The sequence below is a fragment of the Carlito syrichta genome, unplaced genomic scaffold (assembly GCF_000164805.1).
Source record: "Carlito syrichta isolate Samal-C Ts95f unplaced genomic scaffold, Tarsius_syrichta-2.0.1 Scaffold303048, whole genome shotgun sequence".
Classification (NCBI taxonomy): domain Eukaryota; kingdom Metazoa; phylum Chordata; class Mammalia; order Primates; family Tarsiidae; genus Carlito; species Carlito syrichta.
Genome location: NW_007247144.1, coordinates 140,390 through 160,642, shown reverse-complemented (window position 1 = coordinate 160,642; position 20,253 = coordinate 140,390). Strand labels below are relative to the sequence as shown.

Sequence of the window (20,253 nt, the reverse complement as noted above, 5' to 3'; positions counted from 1 at the left end):
GCACTCCAGTCTGGGTGACAGAGTGAGACTCCAACTCAAAAAAAAAAAAAAGGAAAGAAATTCTGTCCCTGCCCAGCATCCTGCTCACCCACAACGCCTCCCCAGAAGCCCTTCCCGATGTCATTCCAGGTTTGCATTCCTTCTCCAAGGAGGTTCTTGCCAACACTGACCACCAGTACCAGTGGTAGGAATATCTGGATCACAGTTCATTATTTGATTTTTGGAGTTTGGGTAATTAGGCCACCAAAAGATCCATTTTTTGTTATTAGGTTTTTTAAATTAGGCATTATTCAGGGGTTTTCTTTTTTGGGTCTGTTTTGTGCTGACAACTCAAAAGATAAAAGATTCTTTCTACATTGTTATAGAAATTGCGTGATTCTCAGATTGTGCTTCAAGACTAGAATTTCTGCAATTGAGTTTATTCTTCCTTTGAAAGCTTTCTACCGCTTTTGGACTCAAGCTTCTAAGGCCTTGATCCTGAACTCCTCACGTTCTTCACACTGTCCTGTGGTCTCAGTCACCTGAGATGTCAAGCGTTGCCTTTGAGGACCAGAATAAAAGTCCCAAACCCTTTGGCACACAAAGGGACCCTCCTTTCGCTAAAAGACACCCTAACTTTAAGTCCCAGCCATGGCAAGACGGGCTGCCGTTTGGGTCCCCTTCCCTTCCAGGTTTCCTCAAAAGCAAGCTTGAGAGAACAAAAGGCCGATGTCCCCTTGGGGACTTCATCCACCCACCTGGCGCCCACCTCCTGTCCTTGGTTCCCATGGGACAGCTGTTCGGATCCACAAGGAGTTTCTTCCTCATAAACCACTGCCAGCTGAGGACTGGTGGTGGCCGGCTACCGGAGAACGTGCAGAAAGTGGACTTGTGCCCTACGTGCCACCTTTTTCCACATGGGACCAATTATAATGCCCTTGAATCTTAAACCTCATCTCCACAGCGAGCATGGGTCCTGTTTCTAGGAGATGAAGACATGTAAACCTAATACACACGCATGTGGGTCTCTTTCACGAACTTTCATAAACTCCCCCTTTGTCCTGTGGAATATGAGTACCCTTTGCTCCATTTAACGTATATAGCTCCCTCTTCTCTCTCTCCCATGAAGCTGGGCTTGACTTTTTGGCGAGAGGCTCGCTTCCTGCCTGGAGGTGGTCACCCCTTAGAAATCAAGTTCTCCTTTTAAACGCACCCGCTGTATGACTCTTTTTCAGGCCACACCTCCAATGGAGCATTTCATCCCAGGTCAGCCACAGAAGCTCCTCAGCCAGCCGTGTGACCCAGCACTGCACGCCCAGGCCTGCAAGAATCCCCGAGGCCTGCATACTTTCACGGTCCTCAGCCCCAAGTTAGCCCCAAGACCCTGAGCATCTGTGACCTGGAAACAATCCTTGTGCCAATTTTTGTATCAGGCAGGATCACTTGTCACTAGAAATAGAATTCAGATCTGACTCGAGGCAGAAGACACACTTACTTATGAGTTAACGCTCAGAGTCCACAGCAAAACAGAGGAACCCAGGTTCAGAATTCTGCAGAAGCACAGTCAAAATCACACCCCCAAACCAGCTTTGTAAGCACACCGCAGCTGCCAACAGGGGGCACCAGAGGCTGCGGTGTAGACCCAGGACAAGCCCGTGAACTTGCACCCCGAGACCCTCGAGGCTGTTGCTGTCCCACGGCCTCTGGGGAGAGGGGAGTTGCAGCCACTGCCAAGACCACCAGAAGCGGTGGTCCACGGCGCCTGCCTCTTTATTCCCCTGACACCTGCCCCGATTTCCAGGACAGGAGCCTTGGCTGGCTGAGGCCAGTCTGTTCATGCACACCTGCTCATTTTAATGCAAGGGAGGCAGCCGAAGGAGGATCTGGCTACTTCTGCTTCCATGATGGAAGATCAGGTGTCCCCAAGCACAGAAGTTAGGGAGGGAGAGATGTGCGCATCCTCCAGACAGGGCTCTGGTGGGGTAGGGTGTGGGACAGTGGCAGGCCCCTCCCAGGTAGTTTCCCTAGGCCTGGGCCTGGGCCCGGGCCTGGGCCCTGGACACATTGAGAGCTTTTCCAGAAGGGAGGAACGAAATGTGGACTCACAACACCCAAATCTCCTCTGCTGTCCCGGGTGGCAGGTCATATTAGACTGAAGAATGACACACATCTTAGGAGTCTGCCTCCCAAAACACACACCCCCAGCCCACTGGCATCCTCCAACCCAAGGGATACACAAAGTTTCAAGTTTGTAGACACTGTGTGTGGACTCACTCCCAACCTCTGCCCACAATTGTGCAAGCTTTTTTACTCCCTGTCAGGGGAGGAGACCATTCTGCCATTCCCATTGGCTGATAGACTCACCTCCCCTTGGACGGGGCCCAGAACCCAGGGAAATAACTTTGTTTCCTGCCAGACCCTTCTAACCAGCCACTATGGTGAGAAGGACACTTGTCCTGCTGTCCCTGCTCCTCCTTCTGGGTCCTGCAGTTCCCCAGGAAACCCAAGGTGAGTAGGGAGCACAGAACATGGCCACCGCAGAGCACTGAAAGGAAGATGGAGAATGGGACAGACGGGCTGGGTAAAAGGCCCTGATGCAGCTCAAACTCCTGGGTGTACAGAGTAAATGGGTGTCCGAGGCTGTCAACTCACTCAGCTCACACACTTTTAGGAGCCTTCAGGAAGCCTCTGCACTCAAGCCAAACAAAACCTTCAAGCGTCTGAATCTAAAACCATAAGTTTGGAGATGAGAAAAAATCCCCAGAGAGGCAAAATGACCTGCCTAGGGTCCGTCAGACAGCCAGGATGGAGCAGGAACTACACACTGGAGCTGCTTCTGCTCTTGTACCTTCCCTCTTTCCAATGGCTGGAGCTACCTGGTTGACACTGAGGGAACGTGAGAGAACCCACGGGGGGAAATGGGAAGGCGGGTTCGCTGGAGGGATGGCACTAGAAGGAAACCCGTACTTTCACCTCCAGTAGACATGACTAGGAGTCTAGGAGGCCAGTGGCCAGCTGAGCAGACACCGGGGTCACAAGAATGTCCCAGAGAGGAGTCTGTTTAGGGCATAAGAATGCTCAGGGCGAAGATATGTAATCGAATAATTTCTCAACTGTGCAGGTTTGAAATTCATGTCATTTACAGATCATCAGAACAGATGTTCCACGTTAGGTTTATAACAGTCACATTTAGAACGTTGATCAGGGTGTCCACCAAAATCTGAACTAGTCAGGGTTTCAAGAGGATCAGAATGAATCGGATACACACACACACACACACACACACACACACACACACACACACACTGCATAAAAACATATGTCTAGAAAGAAATTTATTTATGTATACACATGAGAGAGAAAGAGGAGCTATATTTAATATTGGCTCACACAATTGTGTGAGCTAGCATGGCCTAAATCTGCAGGACAGGCCAGCAGGTTGGAGGTCCAGGGAAGAGTGGAGATTGCAGTCTGGAGTCGTCTGAAGGCAGTCTGGAGACAGAATTCTTTCTTCAACCTCTTCTCTTGAGATCTTCAACTGATTGGATAAGGCCCACCCACATTATGGGTCTATCAAAGTCTATCGATATAAAGGTTAATCACATTTAAAAATTCATGAGATAGAATAATTTCAGTACTTGGACTAGAAATCCACCATATACAGCCCAACATTATAAACACTCGTGTGAGTTATATCACAAATTAATTATGAAACTACTTATGGAAATGTCCCCCCTTCTCGCAGATCCTACCTTGTGCCAAAATGCAAGGTACAGCCCTGGGAATTCTGAGACCCATCCTAGTTTGACCCTGTGCTGATGCATTCTGGGATACTTCCTGAGTTTTCCAGTAAATGCCCTTCCTATACACTGGAACTATGTGTATTAGTCAGGTAAGACAACAAATGTTTATTTCTTCCTCAAGTTCAACACAGATTAGGCAACTTTCCTCTTCTCCACAGGGTGACTCAGGGCTCCAGCCTGTCTGCATCCTGGACTCTTCTGTTTCCTCTGGTCGCCTCTGCAGTCATAGCCTAAAGAGAGACAAAGGGGAAAAGTCAGCCGTAGGGCCTTCAACCAGAACAGAGACATTCCTTCCACTCACATTCCCTCTGCCAAAACTGTGTTTATGGTCCCAATATACCTACAAAGAACCTGAGAAATATTGTATGAGCTGAGAGAGGAAACAGTGTAGTGAAGACACAGAACGGTCTCTGAAATATCATCCCCACTATGGAAATAAATGCTTTTCCCTTGAATGAGCCTCCAGTGGGATGAGGCTGATAACAGGGCAGAGAGAGCTGGGGAGGAAGAGACCTGTGGCCATGTCTTTCCTGACCCTCAGCAGTCCCACAGTGGGACACCCTTGCCGGGCACCCACCCCTGTGTCTTCTCTTTTTCAGGTCATTACACTCTGACCTATCTCTACACTGGGATATCCAGGCCCAATGAAGGCCTCTTCAAGCTGCAGGGCACCGTCTTCCTCAACGACCAAGCCTTCTTCCGCTACGACAGTGAAGTTGGGAAGGCTGAGCCCCTGGGACCATGGAGACATGTGGAAGGAATGAAGGACTGGGGGAAGGAAACCCAGCTTCAGAAGGTCAGGCAGAACATCTTCCTGGAGACCCTGCAAGACATCATGAGTTATTACAACCACAGTAACGGTCAGTGAAAAACCGACTGCCGGGGTGGAGGGTCTTGCTCAAGGGACAGCCCTGCAGATGTGAGTGCCAAGGGGTCGGCAAGATGGAAACAGTCCCTATCCCAAAGGAGGGACATGGGGCACAAATAGAAGCACACAGAAATCTCCGCATTCCCCCCACCCCACAGCACAACTGCTTCCCCTTCCCTCTCACTTCCTTCAGGCTCACTCCCGGCCTGGCTCACACAGGAAGCGATGTCAGACGCCCTTCTTTTTTTTTTTTTGAGTTGGAGTCTCATTCTGTCGCCCAGACTGGAGTGCAGTGGCCGCTCCCAACCACCGCAGCCTCGACCTGCTGGGCTCCGGCGATCCCTCCGCCTCAGCCTTCCGAGTAGCCGGAACTACAGGCGCGCGCTACCACGCCTGGCTAATTTTTGATTTATTGTAGAGACGAGGTCTCGCCAAGTTGCCCAGGCAGGTCTCGAACCCATGGGCTCAGGCAATCCACTCACCTCGGCCTCCCAAAGCGCTGGATTATAGGCTGAGCCACCGAGCCCGGCTCAGAGCCCCTTCTTGCCCAGGCACCACTGACCTCTCGGTTGCCTGAGACTGATTCCCACTGAGAAGGTGTCAGACTCACTCACGTCCCGGGAGGTTGGTGGAGAGTGAGCTGCCCTTGGAGTCATCAGACCTGGGTCCACGTGGTGGCTCTTCCAGGCACTAACTGTTGACAGTGAGAAAGTTCCTAAATTATCTGGTCTAAATCAGCAAAGCTGGAGTATGGAGCCCTACCTCCAAGAGGCAAAATTCTTGTATGTCTATTCCATGAAGGATATAACGGTATGTCTTGGTCTCCCATGGAGCCCCATCACCTAGAACAAGGTTCAGCCAATATTTACTCAGTCGTAATGCGTCAAAAAAGTGGAGAAAAAGCACTCCGTCGCCCATGCTGGGAGTTCAGTAGGTGTTGGATTAAAAACCCACAGCCTAGCCAGGCTCGGTGGCCCAGCCTGTAATCCCGCGCCTTTGGGAGGCTGAGGTGAGTGGATTGCCTGAGCCCACGGGTTCGAGACCTGCCTGGGCAGCAAGACCTCATCTCTACAATAAATCAAAAAATCAGCTGGGCGTGGTAGCGCACGCCTGTAATTCCGGCTACTCGGAAGGCTGAGGAGGAAGGATCGCCGGAGCCCAGCAGGCAAGGCTGCGGTGGCTGGGAGCGGCCACTGCACTCCAGTCTGGGTGATAGAGTGAGACTCCAACTCAAAAAAAAAAAAAAAACCCACAGCCTGATAGAGTTCATGGACCCCTCCAATTAAGATTAACCTTAAGATTTTTTACCCTTCCTGTCCACCAGGAGCAGACACTCCTTACGTGTCATCCCACAGGTGGTGGCGCAGCTTGTGACAGAGCCCAAACCAGAGAGCCCACACAGAGACACAGGGGGTTCCTGTGTCCCCTCCCCCAGCCTAGCTCTCTTTCTCCTAAACCACGCTGCCTGCCTACCAGGCAGCCAATCTCAGGCCTGATGAATGGTTCGTGTTGAATTATTATTGTGTGGGTATGACAAGGTGAGCTTCTGAGTACAAAAATGCCCAAAAAGCTACATGGAATCTGAAAGTTTCCAAGAGATATGGAGAAATCTGAAGGATGTCAAATCAGAAGTCTTGAAAAGGAAAATGGCCTGAGTTGTATGTCAGCAATAGGAGAGAGTTGGTGTCCAGAAAGACCCTGGGAAAATCTTTAACTGGAAGAGAAATGGCAAAGTGAATAATTAGATGCAAAGATAACGAAGCAATGAATACGGGGTGTCAGAAAATAATAACAGCCAGCGTTTATTGGGTATTTCCTGTGTGCCAGGCTCATCTGCTAACATAGTTAATGCTCACGACAGCCCTCTAATATAGTGCTGTTGCCATGGCCATTTCAGAGATGAGAAAAGAAGATCACAGGAGTTTACTGGTTCAAGTTCTTTAACAGACCGTACCGGGTGGGGAGAAATCTTGACCTGGAGCCTCCAGATAGCTCGAGGTATACCCGCACCTGTGCCAACAGCACAAGTTGGGTAAACATCTGCTTTTACAATGAAAATGGAGAAATGGGGCTTCCTCTTGCCCTGAGGAGGTCAATTTCGGAGAGATGCTTCGAAGAAGCAAGACAGTTGGGGCCTCAGAGGTTTGGAACAAAGGTATCAATCCCCAGAGAAGAGGGCAGAAGTGATCGAATTAAGTTTACCCAAATGACGATATGAGCTCCACTTAGAACTGAGAGAACAGGGGAGGGTACCATTATCTAGGTGAAACCACAAATAATTTCTACTGGATTCCAAAATGCACTTTGGTGAGCTTGTGACAGGTTCCAAAGCACTTGCCGTAAATCCAAGCAAAGAGCTTCGTTAGATAAGTGCTGCAAAAGAGAGAAATGTATCCATAGTCTGAGCTCTCTTAAACTCCCTAGCTGAGAAGAACATGCCTCGTCTCAGACAAGGCTGAAACGCCACACCCAACAGCGTCTGCCCCCTCTGTCTCCTGTGAGTTTAGATAGTAACCTATTTGCCATGATAAAGGGATAGCATCCTTAGATTGCAGACACCTCTCTTCCTCTGGGGTTGCAAAGTGCCTAGGACCCAGAGCGAGTCGAGTGGGATCGGCACCAGACTGACGTGGCTCCCTGTGGGTCTGGGGGGAGGTTTCAGGGTCTCACACCTTGCAGGAAAGATTGGGTTGTTGGCTGCAGAATAACAGAAGCCGTGGAGCATTCTGGAAGACCGCCTATGATGGAAAAGACTTCACTGAATTCAACAAAGAGATCCCAGCCTGGATCCCCTTAGACGCCGCAGCCCAGAACACCAAGAAGTAGGAGACAGAAGCAGTCTATCTGCAGCAGGCCAAGAGCTACCTGGAGGAGGAGTGTCCTGGAACTCTGCAGGGGTTCCTGAACTACAGCAGGAATCTCCTGGACCAGCAAGGTAGGCGTTGCTTTCTGCTCCCCAGCACTGAGCCTAGAAAGACCAAGACGGTCCTCGGACCAGGGGCTCAGGGAGCATCTCCGGCTGTTCCTGTCCATCCCTGGGATTTCCTCAGACCCAGGTTTTCACCTCCTAGGAGTCAAGCCTTCCCTGGGAGGACAGGATGTGGGGTCCTCAAAGAATGTTCATCAAAGTTTCAGGCAGGGTAGGCCAGAAAAGCCATTGGCTCAATGGTGGGCTTCCCTAAATACCACAGTTTACAGATGAGGAAACATGGGGGTAACTGAGGGAAGCTGGGGTTAGGTTGACACTGTCCACAAAAGGCAGAGCTGGGACACAAATTCCATATTTCAGATTCCAAATCCCACAGTCACTTCTCTCTGTGATGAGCCCTCCTATCCTGTTTGTTGAGAGACGGCAGGTGTGTACAATGTCTGGCCCGGAAAGTCAAAAATGAGCCGGTGTGCACAGAACGGGTGTCCACAAACTGAGAATTTGGTTTGAGCCGTCATAACCAAGAGGATTCTGCAGTGGCACAGGAAAGAGTTTGCTGGACAGAGCCACAGGCAGAGCCAAGGCGCTGGGCTGAGACGGGGAGGAGGGAGCTGCAAAGCCCCTGAGAGATGGGAAGACAGGGAAATGTGTGGGACACGCACAACTTGTGGCCAATGGAAGGCGAGACATGGCAGGGTGTTGAGGCCGGAAGGAGAGGAGCCGTGGGCATTCCATGACCCAACAGGGAAGGCTCAGGGGACGCCTCAGCCTTCCCTGATCTTGGCTAAAGCTTCCTGGGGGAGGCAGGGAAGGAGCTTAGAGCCCTGCTGATCATCAGCATCCACGGGGTGGGAAGAGACATGGGCCGGGAGAGGTGGCTCTCAAGCCCTCAGTCTCACACTCTTGCCCTCTATGTCCTCACCAGATCCTCCCTCTGTGTCAGTCACCAGCCGTGAGGCCCCAGGAGGGAACAAAATGCTCAAGTGCATGGCCTATGACTTCTACCCCCGAGAAGTGCGTCTGTCCTGGACTTGGGCTGGTGGGGTGCTGGACCCTCAGTCGGGAGGAGACATCCTTCCCAGCGGAAACGGCACTTACCAGTCGTGGGTGGTGGTGGAGGTCACCCCTGAGGACAGAGGTCCCTACGTCTGCCACCTGGAGCACAGTGCCCTGACCCGGCCCCTCACGGTGCCCTGGGATGACAGGGAGGAGACAAAGGCCTGAGGCAGTCGGGGTCTCGGTCCTAGCCGCCGCCCTTCCTGCCTTACAAGAGAGTCTGACCTCAGAAATCGCAGTAAATCCACAGGGGCAGGTCAGGGGTGGATTTGGAAACAGAAGACTCAAATGGCAGAACTAAGCTGACTCTCACTGACAAATCAACTCACCTTGAAAACTCCCTACTTGTCTAATCTGTAGCACCTAATAAACAATCATCTCCTTGCCAAGCAAAATTGAAAAAGGTATTTTTATCTGTAAAATGCTGTTAGTCTGTGGCTTGATCTTGTCATTGGTGGTCTTCCAAGCACTGGAAGACAATGTTGGCCTTGGGTACACACATAGCCAGAGCTCATTTGAAAACCTTCATTCCTCCAGGACACAAGTGAAGGAAGCAGGGATTGGCCCTGAGATTCTTAGACTCTCTTTAAATTCCTTGAGTGTGTTTGTTCAACTGAGTCACCAACTGCTATGCACAGGTGTCAACTCCAAAAGACAGAACAGTCTCGCCTCTCACTTTTCTATGAAGTTTCACCAGCCTGTGACTCTGATTTTCCTTCCTGGGGACAAGACCATCCTTCACACCCTGTCTTCGGTCTCCCTCTCTGCATTACTCCAAATCAGCCCTCCAAGCTGAGTTCCTGAAGGAAATCATTCCTAGTCTTCAGGTTTCTGAGTCAACCATTTGACCTCTCTTAAAAGCCCAAATTTGAATGCTCCACTCTTTTCACATTAATGCTCTGGCTCCAATTTGGAAATCAAAGTTGAGTTTTTAGTCTATGTGAAATCCACATCAGTCTACTGAATCCACTTTAGTCGACTAAATCCACTTTAGTTGACCTGAAATCCGCATTCCCCTCCTCTGGGGTAAAAATTCCTAACCGAACAGTAGAGTCCTCATAAAAGAAGAGAAAAATAATCAAGAGGGAGAAATATAGCAATTTATTTCAAAATATGATGGCACCTTGAACAATTAAAAAGTTAAGGAAGCCAGACTCGGTGGCTCAGCCTCTAATCCTGTGCTTTGGGAGGCTGAGGTGAGTGGATTGGCTGAGTTTGCGGGTTCGAGACCCACCTGGGCAACTTGGCGAGACCTCATCTCTACAATAAATCAAATATTAGCCAGGCGTGGTAGCGCGCGCCTATAGTTACGGCTACTTGGAAGGCTGAGGCGGAAGGATCGCCGGAGCCCAGCAGGTCAAGGCTGCAATGGCAGGGAGAGGCCACTGCACTCCAGTCTGGGTGACAGAGTGAGACTCCAACTCAAAAAAAAAGTTAAGGATAGACATTTGTGATCAGTGAGGAAACCAAGAGTCCACATAAGCAGCCCAGAGCTAAGGAAGATTGGAATGTGAGATCTGGTCTCACCTTATAGAGGATGGGAGCAGGTGAGCCAGGGGGAGGAAACCTCAGAAGACCCACGTTCTCTGGGTCTTGGGGGGCACAGAGCCACTCAGACACCCAGAAAGAACTTTCTGGAGGCACTGAAATTCCAGAGGAGATGTAAAGGAATAAGACAGCTTGTCAAGAAGAGGTCAAAAGACTGTTGCTAGCCAGGTGGGTGTGAGACAGCTGAACGAGAGGGTCACAAGGGCCTGACCAGGCAGGTGGCCTGGGAGTGGGGCTGGACACGGGCATCAACTGGGAGTGCCAGGGGTGACAAAGGGGTCCATGTAAGTCCTTACACGGTCCCCTCCTGCTTTTCCAAGAGAGAACCACAGGCAGAGTATCCTGCAGGCAGGACCAGCCGCAAGTACAGTTTGACGAGGCTCTACCTGGACCTGCTTCCTTTTAATAACATTCAGCGTCTTCTGTCTGTGGCCTTTGTTCACGGACATATTGATTCATCCAAGAATGACATATTGACTCTCTATTGAATGACTGATACTCTAATAAGCACTAAAGACGCAGCAGAAAAATGTAGGTGCAATCCTTTCCTGCAGAGGGTCTCCCCTAATTTCTGATCCAAACGAATACTCATTGTGAAGGTCCGGCTCAAATATCACCTCCTTCCATGACCATTGATTTTGCCCTTCACGGAAAAATTCATCGGGAAAGATGAGCACACTCACAGCCTCCACCTCCCATTCACTCTTTGATCATGCGAGCATCTTTTTCTACCGCCATCGAAATTGTGCTTTCCAGCCAGGCATGGTGGCTTACGCCTGTAATCCCAGCACTTTGGGAGGCGGAGGAGAGAGGACTGCCTGAGCTGAGGGGTTCCAGACCAGCCTAGCAACATGGCAAGACCTCATCTCAAAAAAAAAAAAAAGAAACTCCTCTTTCCGCAGTCACGAGTAAACTCCATCTCATCAAAGCCAAAGCCAGGGAACCCGTCTCAGCCCTCATATTACTCTCCCTCTCAGCAGCATCTAGTACAATCTGACTCCTCCTTTCTTCCTTTTCTCATGGAGTCAACAAATAGTTAGTGGAAATACCATGCGCCTCACCATTGTCCTGCGTACCAGTGAATGAGACTAAAAAAAGTCTCTGATTTCATGGAATTTATATTCTAGAAAAGGGACACCAGCCATCAATATGCAAACCAATAAATGAAATGCTAATAAAAAATAATAAAGGCGGTAAGGCCAAGAATGACTGGGAAAGGAAGAAAGAAAAGGTCTTTGTAAGGAGATGGTAGTCGAATTCTAACCTAAATGGCAAACAGGACACAGTTGTGGGAAAAACTGGGACTAGTGTCCTGGCTAGAGGACAAATGCCAAGGCCCACAGAAGGAACACTCTTGGTGGGTGTGTAAAGCAGAATAAAGACCGGTGGGGCTGCAGCATCATGAAGCAATGGAGAGTAATAAGAGACGATATTGAAAAGGGCATCAAAGCTGAGCTCAGTGGCTCAGCCTGTCATCCCAGAACTTTGGGAGGCCGAGGTGAGTGGGTTGCCTGAGCCCGTGGGTTCAAGACCAGCTCGGGCAACTTAGCAAGACCTCATCTCTACAATAAATAAAAAATTAGCCGGTGCGATAGCATGCTCCCGTAGTTCCAGCTACTTGGAAGGCTGAGGCAGAAGGATTGCTGGAGCCTAGCAAGTCAATGCTGGGGTGGCCGTGAGTGTGCCACTGCACTCCAGCCTGGACAACGGAGTGAGACTCCAACTCACAGAAAGAAAGAAAGAAAGAAAGAAAGAAAGAAAGAAAGAAAGAAAGAAAGAAAGAAAGAAAGAAAAGGGCGTCAGAAGCCATATTATGTAGGGCCTCCAGGGTCTTGGTAAGGAACTTAGATTGCAAATGGCAACTACTTGTAGGTTTTAACCAAAATAGCAATATGATCCAAGTCTTTAAAAACATCTCCTATTGCTTACATGTGTCCCACAAAATTCTTGTGTTGGAAACGTAACCCCCAATGCAACAGTACTACCAAGTAGGCCTAATGGGAGGTACTTAGGTTTGAGGGCTCTGTGGTCATGAATGGATTAATACCACGATAAAACGATCTGAAAGTGGGCTCTCTCTCTCTCTCTCTCTCTCTCTCTCTCTCTCCTCCCACCCCCTCCCCCCATCTCTCTCTCTCTCTCTCCCTCTGTCTCACCAGCTCTCCCTCTACTCTTTCTTGCATTTCTGCTCTTCTCCTATGTGAAGACACAGCCTTTTTTCCCTCTAGAGGATGCAACGTTCATGGCGCCATCTTGTAGGCAGAGCACAGGCCCTCACTAGACACAAAACCTCCCAGTACCTCAACCTTGGACTTTGCAGCCTCCAGCACCTTCCAGCCTTTATAAGGCTTGCTCCTTATAAATTACCCATTCCCAGATATTCTGTTCAAGGAGCACAAAACAGATGAAGAAAACATTCCCTCGGCTGCTGTGTGAAGACCTGACAATACAGGCAAAGGGGAAACGGGAACACTCAAAGGCCTTGCACAGGGTGGAAGCTGTGGAGAAGAAAGTAAGCAGGAACAGTCCCGATGTGTTCTAGAGATCAAGAGCACAGCACTGAGTGGTGGAGGACTGAGTTTGCAGATGGACGTGAGCTGTGGGGGAAGGGGATGACTCAGGCTTGAATCCCAAGAGTTTGATCTGAGTCCCCTCTTGCAACACTCTCTTCCGTGGCTGTCAAACCACTGTCATTTTCCTCCTGGATACACAAGAAGGGTGCATTCTTCAAGCCACTGGTGGGGCCATGTGTCTAGGTCAGTCCCATGAAGTTGAAGGTGATTTATGTCAATTCCAGACATGGATCCTAAAACTTCCCCAATAGCCTTCCACTCTCTTACCCTTTCTTCATCTTCCGTACAAGACTCTGAGGGCCCAGGAAGGGGAAGAACCCCTGGGCAGAAGGTTCTGGGGTCCTGGACTAGTCGCCTCCCTCCCTCATTTACCAGCCCTCGCTGACCTATGAAGTCAGCAAGAAACACATTTCTTTTGCTAAGCATTTGATATGCGGGGGTTTATTTTGGTAACAAGTTAGCCTTTCCCAGCCAATGCATGGATCTTCTCTCTTTTCTACGTCTGCCCTCTCAAGTGCATACAACAGACCAGGTGGGGGTGGGAAAAATCTGGGCTTGAGCCCAGGTAGCTTGAGATCGATCAGAGCCAGTGCCAACGGCATAAACTGTATGGGGTAAGCACCTACTTTCACAATCAAAATAAAGGACTATGTCCCCCGCACTCAGGAGGTCAATTTAGGAGCATTATTGCTAATAGGCAAAAAGATTGGGGTATAAGAGAGTTGGAATAAAGATATCAACTACCAGAAAGAGGGAAGAAGGGATCAAATTAGGTTTACTCAAGGGATAATATGAACTCCACCTGGAACTGAAGGAAAAGGAGACATTTTCATGATCTAGATGAAATCACAAATAATTTATATTGAATGTGGAAATGCACTTCGAGGCGGTTGTGTCAGGGTCTTAAGCACCCACAGTATATTCAAACAAATAAAATGTATTAGATGAGATGCTACAGAAGGAATAGTCCAGTCTGTCTCTCTCTTAAGTTCCCTGACCAAGAAGACTATTATCTCCTCTTAGAAAAGTCTGAAACATCAGCAGAGCTTGCCCCTCTCTGGCTACTGTATATCAAAGTAGCAACCTACTTGCCAAAACAAAGGGATTGCATGCTTACGTTACAAAAATTTTTTGCCCATTGGGCTGCAAAATGTGTGGGACTAATGGGGTCAAACCAGCCTCACTGGCTCCCTATGGGGCCGGGAGAGGCTTCAGGGTCTCACATCATGCAGGGAAAGTTCAGTCGTGAGCGCCAGGATAACAGAAGCAGTGGAGCATTCTGGAGTTACACCTGTGGGGGCCATCATCCAATTCGGGAAATAAATCCTAGCCTAGATCCGCTTGGACTCAGCACCCCCAAACACCACACAGAAGTGGGAGACAGAAGACATTCCTGGGCAGTGGGCTAAGGCCCACCTGAAGGAGGATGCCCAACTACAGTAGGACTCTCCCGGCCTGGCCAAATCACCTCACCTTGATAACCCCCCGCCACTGTGAACCTGTAGAACCTCACAACAATAACCCCCTTCCCTAGCACAACAGAGAGAGATGTTGTTAACTGTGAAATGTGATAAAAATGCGACTTGGTTCTGTCACTTGTCCTGCTTTCAAACATTTGGCTCACTTGAAATGCTTGGTTTCCACTGGAAGCCACATTTCCTAGGCACCTCGACCAGGGATATCCCACGTGTGGTCCGGACCCCTGGCCCCTTGGGTGCTGATCGAGCCACCACTGCCAACATCCACAGTTGTGGCCACGGCCGCAGTGGCAGTGAGGTGGTAGGACCTCACGACTTCCTTCACACGAGCCCAAGCCTCTTCTGTGCCTTAGTTTCCCCATCCTCCCTCTCTGTCTCTGTGAGACCCCGCCCTCCCCTCTGGCTGCTACACATTTCCCATAGCGTGTTGGCCTTGGACACACACAGCGGAGCTTACTTGAGAACCCTCATCTCTCCAGGGCACAACTCGAGGAAAGAGGAATTGGCCCTGAGAGGCTGAGACTCCCTCCAAATTCCTGTGAGTGTGTTTGTCAGCTGTGTCACCAACCACCACGCACAGGTTTCAGCCCCAAAAGACAGAGCAGAGCACTCACATCTTACCTTTCTATGAAGCCTCACCTGCCGATCGCTGTGGGTTTCTTTCCTTGGGACAAGACTGTCCTTGACATCCTACCCTCAGCCTCCCACTCCACACGACTCCAAAATCAGCCCTCCAAGCCGAGTTCTTGAAGGAAGCCATTCCCAGCGTTCAAAATTCTGAGTCAATCATCCTACCTTTCATGAAAAACCAAATTCAAAGGCCACACTTTTTTTTCTGATGCTTTGACTCTGATTTGAAAACCAAAGCTCAGAAATTGCTTCTTTATTCCCCTAAGTTCACATTTCCTCTTCCGGGAGTAAAAAGTCCCGTCTGAACAGTACAGGGCCCCAAGGAAGAAAATCCAAACAGCCTAGAGGGAAGAACATAGCAGTTGATATTTTGAAATATGATAACACCTTGGACAAATAAAAGATTAAGGATAAACTTGTGAGATCAATGAGGAAACAAAAAGTCCACATGAACAGCCCGAGGCTAAAAAAGATTTGAATGTGAGATCTGGTCTCATCTGTGACAGGCGTAGGACAAGGAGGAAGACACCTCAGAAGACCCACGTCCTGGTCAGAGTTGAGGAGGCGGAAGGGCACAGGACCACTCAACACCCTGAAGAAAACCTCCGGCGGGGATCAGATTTCAGAGAAGTGAAGACCTAAGACCGTTTGCCAAAAAGAGGTCAAAAGATTTCCACGCAGAAAATATTGTGCCTCCCTTGTTCTATTGAGTCCCCAGTGCTTATTAGAGAATGAAACATACCATAGACGCTACATAATTTTAGGATGAACAAAGAAATACATGAACAAAAGCAATAGAAAGAAAACCCCAAAGATGTCAGACGGCCAATAAAGTCTACTCGGCTGGAACAGAAAGTTCTAGGGGGACAGAAGGTCAAGCAAGCAGAGTTCAGCCAAATTGAAAAGGACCTTAGCCAGGAAGGTGGGAAGCCCCAAACCTGGCCGGCATCTCCAGCCTCATTCAAGGTGCTTCGACCCTCCCATGCCTGGTGAGCTATTCCCAGGGGAATTCACAAGGCAGAGACAAGGCAGTCTAAGGGACTCAGAAGGTATTGAAGGAAGCCCTCTCATCATGGGAGTCCTCTAACTGCACTTGCAATCGGTCCTGCCTGCAGGAGAATCTGTCGGTGGCACTTTTTTCTGTGTGCCCTCTCATCAAATGTCTACTCTTTTCCCACGGATTTAAAAACCATCGATCTGCCATAAGCTCCCAAAGTTACATCTTCAGTCCACACTTTTCTTGTAAGCGCTGCTCATTCTTACCCACAAGACCCAATCTATGTGAAGATCTGTCCGTCCTGCTTTCACAATACATCCCAGGCCTTCCCTGACCTTCCCACTAGGGTTACCACCCAGGTCCTTGGTGACCCAAGGCCCACAGCAGCTTCAGAGAGACTGGGACATTCTGAGTTGGGCTCTCTTATAAGAAGAAACAATGGCCAGGCTCGGTGGCTCAGCCTGTCATCCCAGCACTCTGGGAGGCTGAGGCAAGTGGATTCGAGACCAGCCTGGGCAACTTGGCGAGACCTCGTCTCTACCATAAATCAAAAATTAGCTGGGCATGGTAGTGCACACCCATAGTTCTGGCTACTTGGAAGACTGAGGTAGAAGGATCGCTGGAGCCCAGTTGGTTGAGGCTACAGTGACCGTAAGCATGCCATTGCACTCCAGCCTGGGCGACAGAGTGAGACTCCAACTCAAAAAAGAAAAGAAAAAGCAACTCCCTGCGTCTCACCTAAGGATGAGTTTTCAAGATGATTCGCCTGGGATAGAACTTCTGGTGCTCTCAGTCACTGCCTGGGCTCCCAGAGCAGCCCGTCCCAGTGAGCCAATCCATGCTATTCCTTAGTTCACCCTTCCTTCCTCTCTTATGGAGCCCAGATCTCCATCTTCTCACTTTCTATCCTGAGCTGCAAGCCAAGCTCCCAGCTACACCCCCGTTTTCAGCATCCTCTCCTCGCCTGGCAAGACCACCCTCAACAGCTGGGTCCTCCGACTCTGATTCAGCACAGCCCATGATGCCCCTCGTGACTCGAAAGCACAGCTGCAGGCTGGCTGCACTCACCTGGCCTGGTCTCTTCCAGGACACTTGTCGGGAAATCCACTGACACCCTCAGTATCTGAGGTGAAGTCAAGATGGATTTTCCCCCTCCTAGTACCACGTTTCAGACTTTAGCTACCTTGCAGCTGGTGTGTCTCTGAAGTGCGCGGTGCTTTGCTCGGACTGGGACAGGGAGGGGGCCCGGACCAACATCCCCCATTGCAGGAGAGCCCGGCAGGCGGGCGCATCGACTGCCAAGTCACCAGCCAGATTATCCAGTCAGGGATTTGCGCTCCCACAGAGCGGCTATGCAAGCCATCCTGGACTAGCCCTGGCCTAGCAGAAAGCCATGCTCCTTCCTGATGCTGAGGTGTTTCAGCCCACACGTCTCACGCATATTGACACCTCCGGGAAACAAATGTTTTCTACTTGGGAGGTCAATAACCGCTATAGATCATTCTTAAACTAAGAGCAGCAGGAAGAAGACACCCCAGGTGGCCCCGACTGAAGACACCCGACAGAATTTTTCCCTGAAGGCCTGTCATCAGGCGGTTCTCCTGCCCCTACCTGTCCCAGAGGCAGAAGAGGGGAAAACCCCCAGACGGCCTCCTCCCACAAGTACGCTGCCCATTCCTCAGTTTCCTTTATTTATTTTATTTCCCTCTCCTCAGGGATGGAAATTGAGTTCATTATAGCGTCAACGTGCCTAGAATGTGACCAGTTCAGATGACTCACAGCCCTGCTGGTTTTCCTCTACACAATTATTTTCCCATGTCATTCAATATCCTCACACTGCAGCTCTTAGTTCTTTACCAGAGGTCAACCTCTTTTGAACCGGCATTAGACCAAGTTAAAGCCAAACAACCTTCTAGTAAGTTCTCTTCCTGCTGGCAAGCGAGTCGGGGTGCACAGTCTTATATCACTTACTACCCTTTCTCTCTGTCTCCACCATAAGTTACAAAATCTCTAAGCTGTGACTTTCAGACACTGGGGGATCATCGACCCCTTTGGGAAGCTGGCCCCCAGGGCACATGCCTTTGATACCTGGCCAGTATCCTTTCAGCCTCTGCTGTTCCTATGCACACCTGTAGACATTTGCTCAGACTGCCAAAACAAAACACCACAGACTGGGAGGCTTAAACAACAGAATTCGTTTCCTCACAGTTCCAGAGGCTTGAAGTGCAAGATCAAGGTGCCGCTCTCATCGGCTTAACTATGGCTTCCCTCTGGCTGCCTCTTCACCAGGTCGTCCCACTGCATGCACGCCCCTGGTGTCTCTTTTTGCATCCAAATTTCCTCCTCTTCTTGGGAAGACACCAGTCAGGTTGGACTAGGGTCCACAGTACTGGCTTCATTTTGACTTAATCACCTCTTTAAAGTCCTGTCTCCAAATACCGTGATTTTTTTTAAGTACTGTGGTTTAGGACTTCAACATATGAGTTGGTGGGGGAGGACAATTCAGTCCGTGACAACACCCTTGGACAGCAAGCTCCTGTGACTCTGCCTGAGAGCCTGTTCTGCTTTGGGTGGCTGCTTCTTTTGCACGTAGCAAAGCTGTAAAGGCCTTTCTGCGTGAGAATATGCCTTAAGAATCCTGGTAAATGAAGAATTAAGTCCTGAGAATCTGTATTTTAATATTGTAGATTAGCCTCTTTCAATGTAGCATGATTATTACTGACATATTTAGTTGATTGCTTTTATCTCATTTTCTTTTTTTCTTTTTTTTTTTAGTTGGAGTCTCACTCTGTCACCCAGACTAGAGTGCAGTGGCCACTCCCGGCCACCACAGCCTCGACCTGCTGGGCTCCGGCGATCCTTCCGCCTCTGCCTTCCGAGTAGCTGGAACTATAGGCACGCGCTACCATGCCCAGCTAATTTTTGATTATATTGTAGAGATGAGATCTCACCAAGTTGCCCAGGCGGGTCTCGAACCCGCGGGCTCAGGCAATCTACTCACCTCAGCCTCCCAAAGTGCTGGGATTACAGGCTGAGCCACCGAGCCTGGCTTATCTCATTTTCTATCTTCTATTTACTGTGCTTTCTTGGTACTTCAAACTTACCATGTGCAAGCCCCAGGGCCAAGGATACAATGGTAAGGTGTCTCTGCAGCACCTATAATCTTGCAGGGCTGTGTCCGGTAACATTCTGTGCTGCTCATAAGCAGACCCTGAGCAATTATCATAATCCTACAAGAAAGGGATGGGCAGTAGCAGGAAACTGCCAGGGGAAGGGGGCACACCTCATCAACAAGGGTACCTGCACAATGAACATCTGTATACCCAACCCTGGATTGTACCCCACATCTTTAAAATAAAAAATTTCAGAAAAAAAAAAAAACAGCCAGGCTCGGTGGCTCAGCCTATAATCCCGTGCCTTTGGGAAGCTGAGGTGAGTGGATTGCCTAAGCCTGCGGGTTCGAGACCTGCCTGGGCAGCGAGATCTCATCTCTACAATAAATCAAAAATCAGCCAGGCGTGGTAGCATGCCCCCGTAATTCCGGCTACTCGGAAGGCTGAGGTGGAAGGATCGCCAGAGCCCAGTGGGTCGAGGCTGCGGTGGCCGGGAGCAGCCTCTGCACTCCAGTCTGGGCGACGGAGTGAAACTCCAACTCAAAAACAAAAAACAAAAAAAAAAACATTCTGTGCTGGCAAATATAAGCCAAAATCGTGATCATTTGTGGCTCACAGGACAGTAGAAGGAACTCAGAATTTAAGAGAGAAGCTCAGGCCAGACTGTTCCTCGGGATTCTGCTATCCTGCTCTGGCCCTCCCTCCTGCCAAATACCCAAATCTCTGAAGTCAGCTCTGAGCTGGTCAAAACTCTGTTCTGAAGAAATTCCAACAGATCTGGGGGGATCTGGCCGGGGGTCTGGGTGGGCACAGCACTTTTCCGAATGCGGAACACGAGTGGGAGCCTGAGCTCCCGAAAGAAGAGGCCAGGCCTGCTCCACATTGAATTTTGGGCTTCCTCATAATATGCTGGAGAAGCAATCGGGAAGGCTGGGCCACTTCCTGGCAAAAGCTGAGGCCAAGGGAGGGGTGGGTGGAAAATGATTGAATTAGACATTAGGATTGGCTGCCCTCAAGGGACTGCGGAGATGAAGGAGCCCTCCCCACCTACCCTGGGTCTTCTTCCTGTGTTTATGGGGTTCCTTGTAGGTGGTGCTTTTAAAACAACAACAGCAAGGTTTATAGCAAAATCATCAGTCTCCTCTAGGTTGGGCGTTGACCTGCCTGGACAGTCTTCCAATCTGTTTATCTTTTGTCTTCTCCAGCACTTTTCCTGTTGTTCTACTTTCAGGATGATTTCCTTGACTTAATCCTCTGATACTTTCACTGTACTTTTCAT

The 20,253-nt window shown here is 49.7% G+C and overlaps 1 protein-coding gene across 1 annotated transcript; it reads left to right on the top strand.

Annotated features, from left to right (window-relative positions):
• The first annotated feature begins 2,414 nt into the window (after positions 1 to 2,414).
• Positions 2,415 to 4,650, top strand: AZGP1 (alpha-2-glycoprotein 1, zinc-binding). The gene is made up of 2 exons (XM_008057542.1): positions 2,415 to 2,487; positions 4,382 to 4,650. The coding sequence occupies exons 1-2, from the start codon at positions 2,415 to 2,417 to the stop codon at positions 4,648 to 4,650; spliced, it is 342 nt and encodes a 113-aa protein (XP_008055733.1).
• The last annotated feature ends 15,603 nt before the right edge of the window (positions 4,651 to 20,253 follow it).

Coding starts and splice junctions, on each gene's coding strand:
- AZGP1 (XM_008057542.1), top strand. CDS start 2,415: ATGGTGAGAAGGACACTTGTCCTGCTGTCCCTGCTCCTCCTTCTGGGT. Junction 2,488..4,381: donor AGTTCCCCAGGAAACCCAAG/GTGAGTAGGGAG, acceptor TCTCTTTTTCAG/GTCATTACACTCTGACCTAT.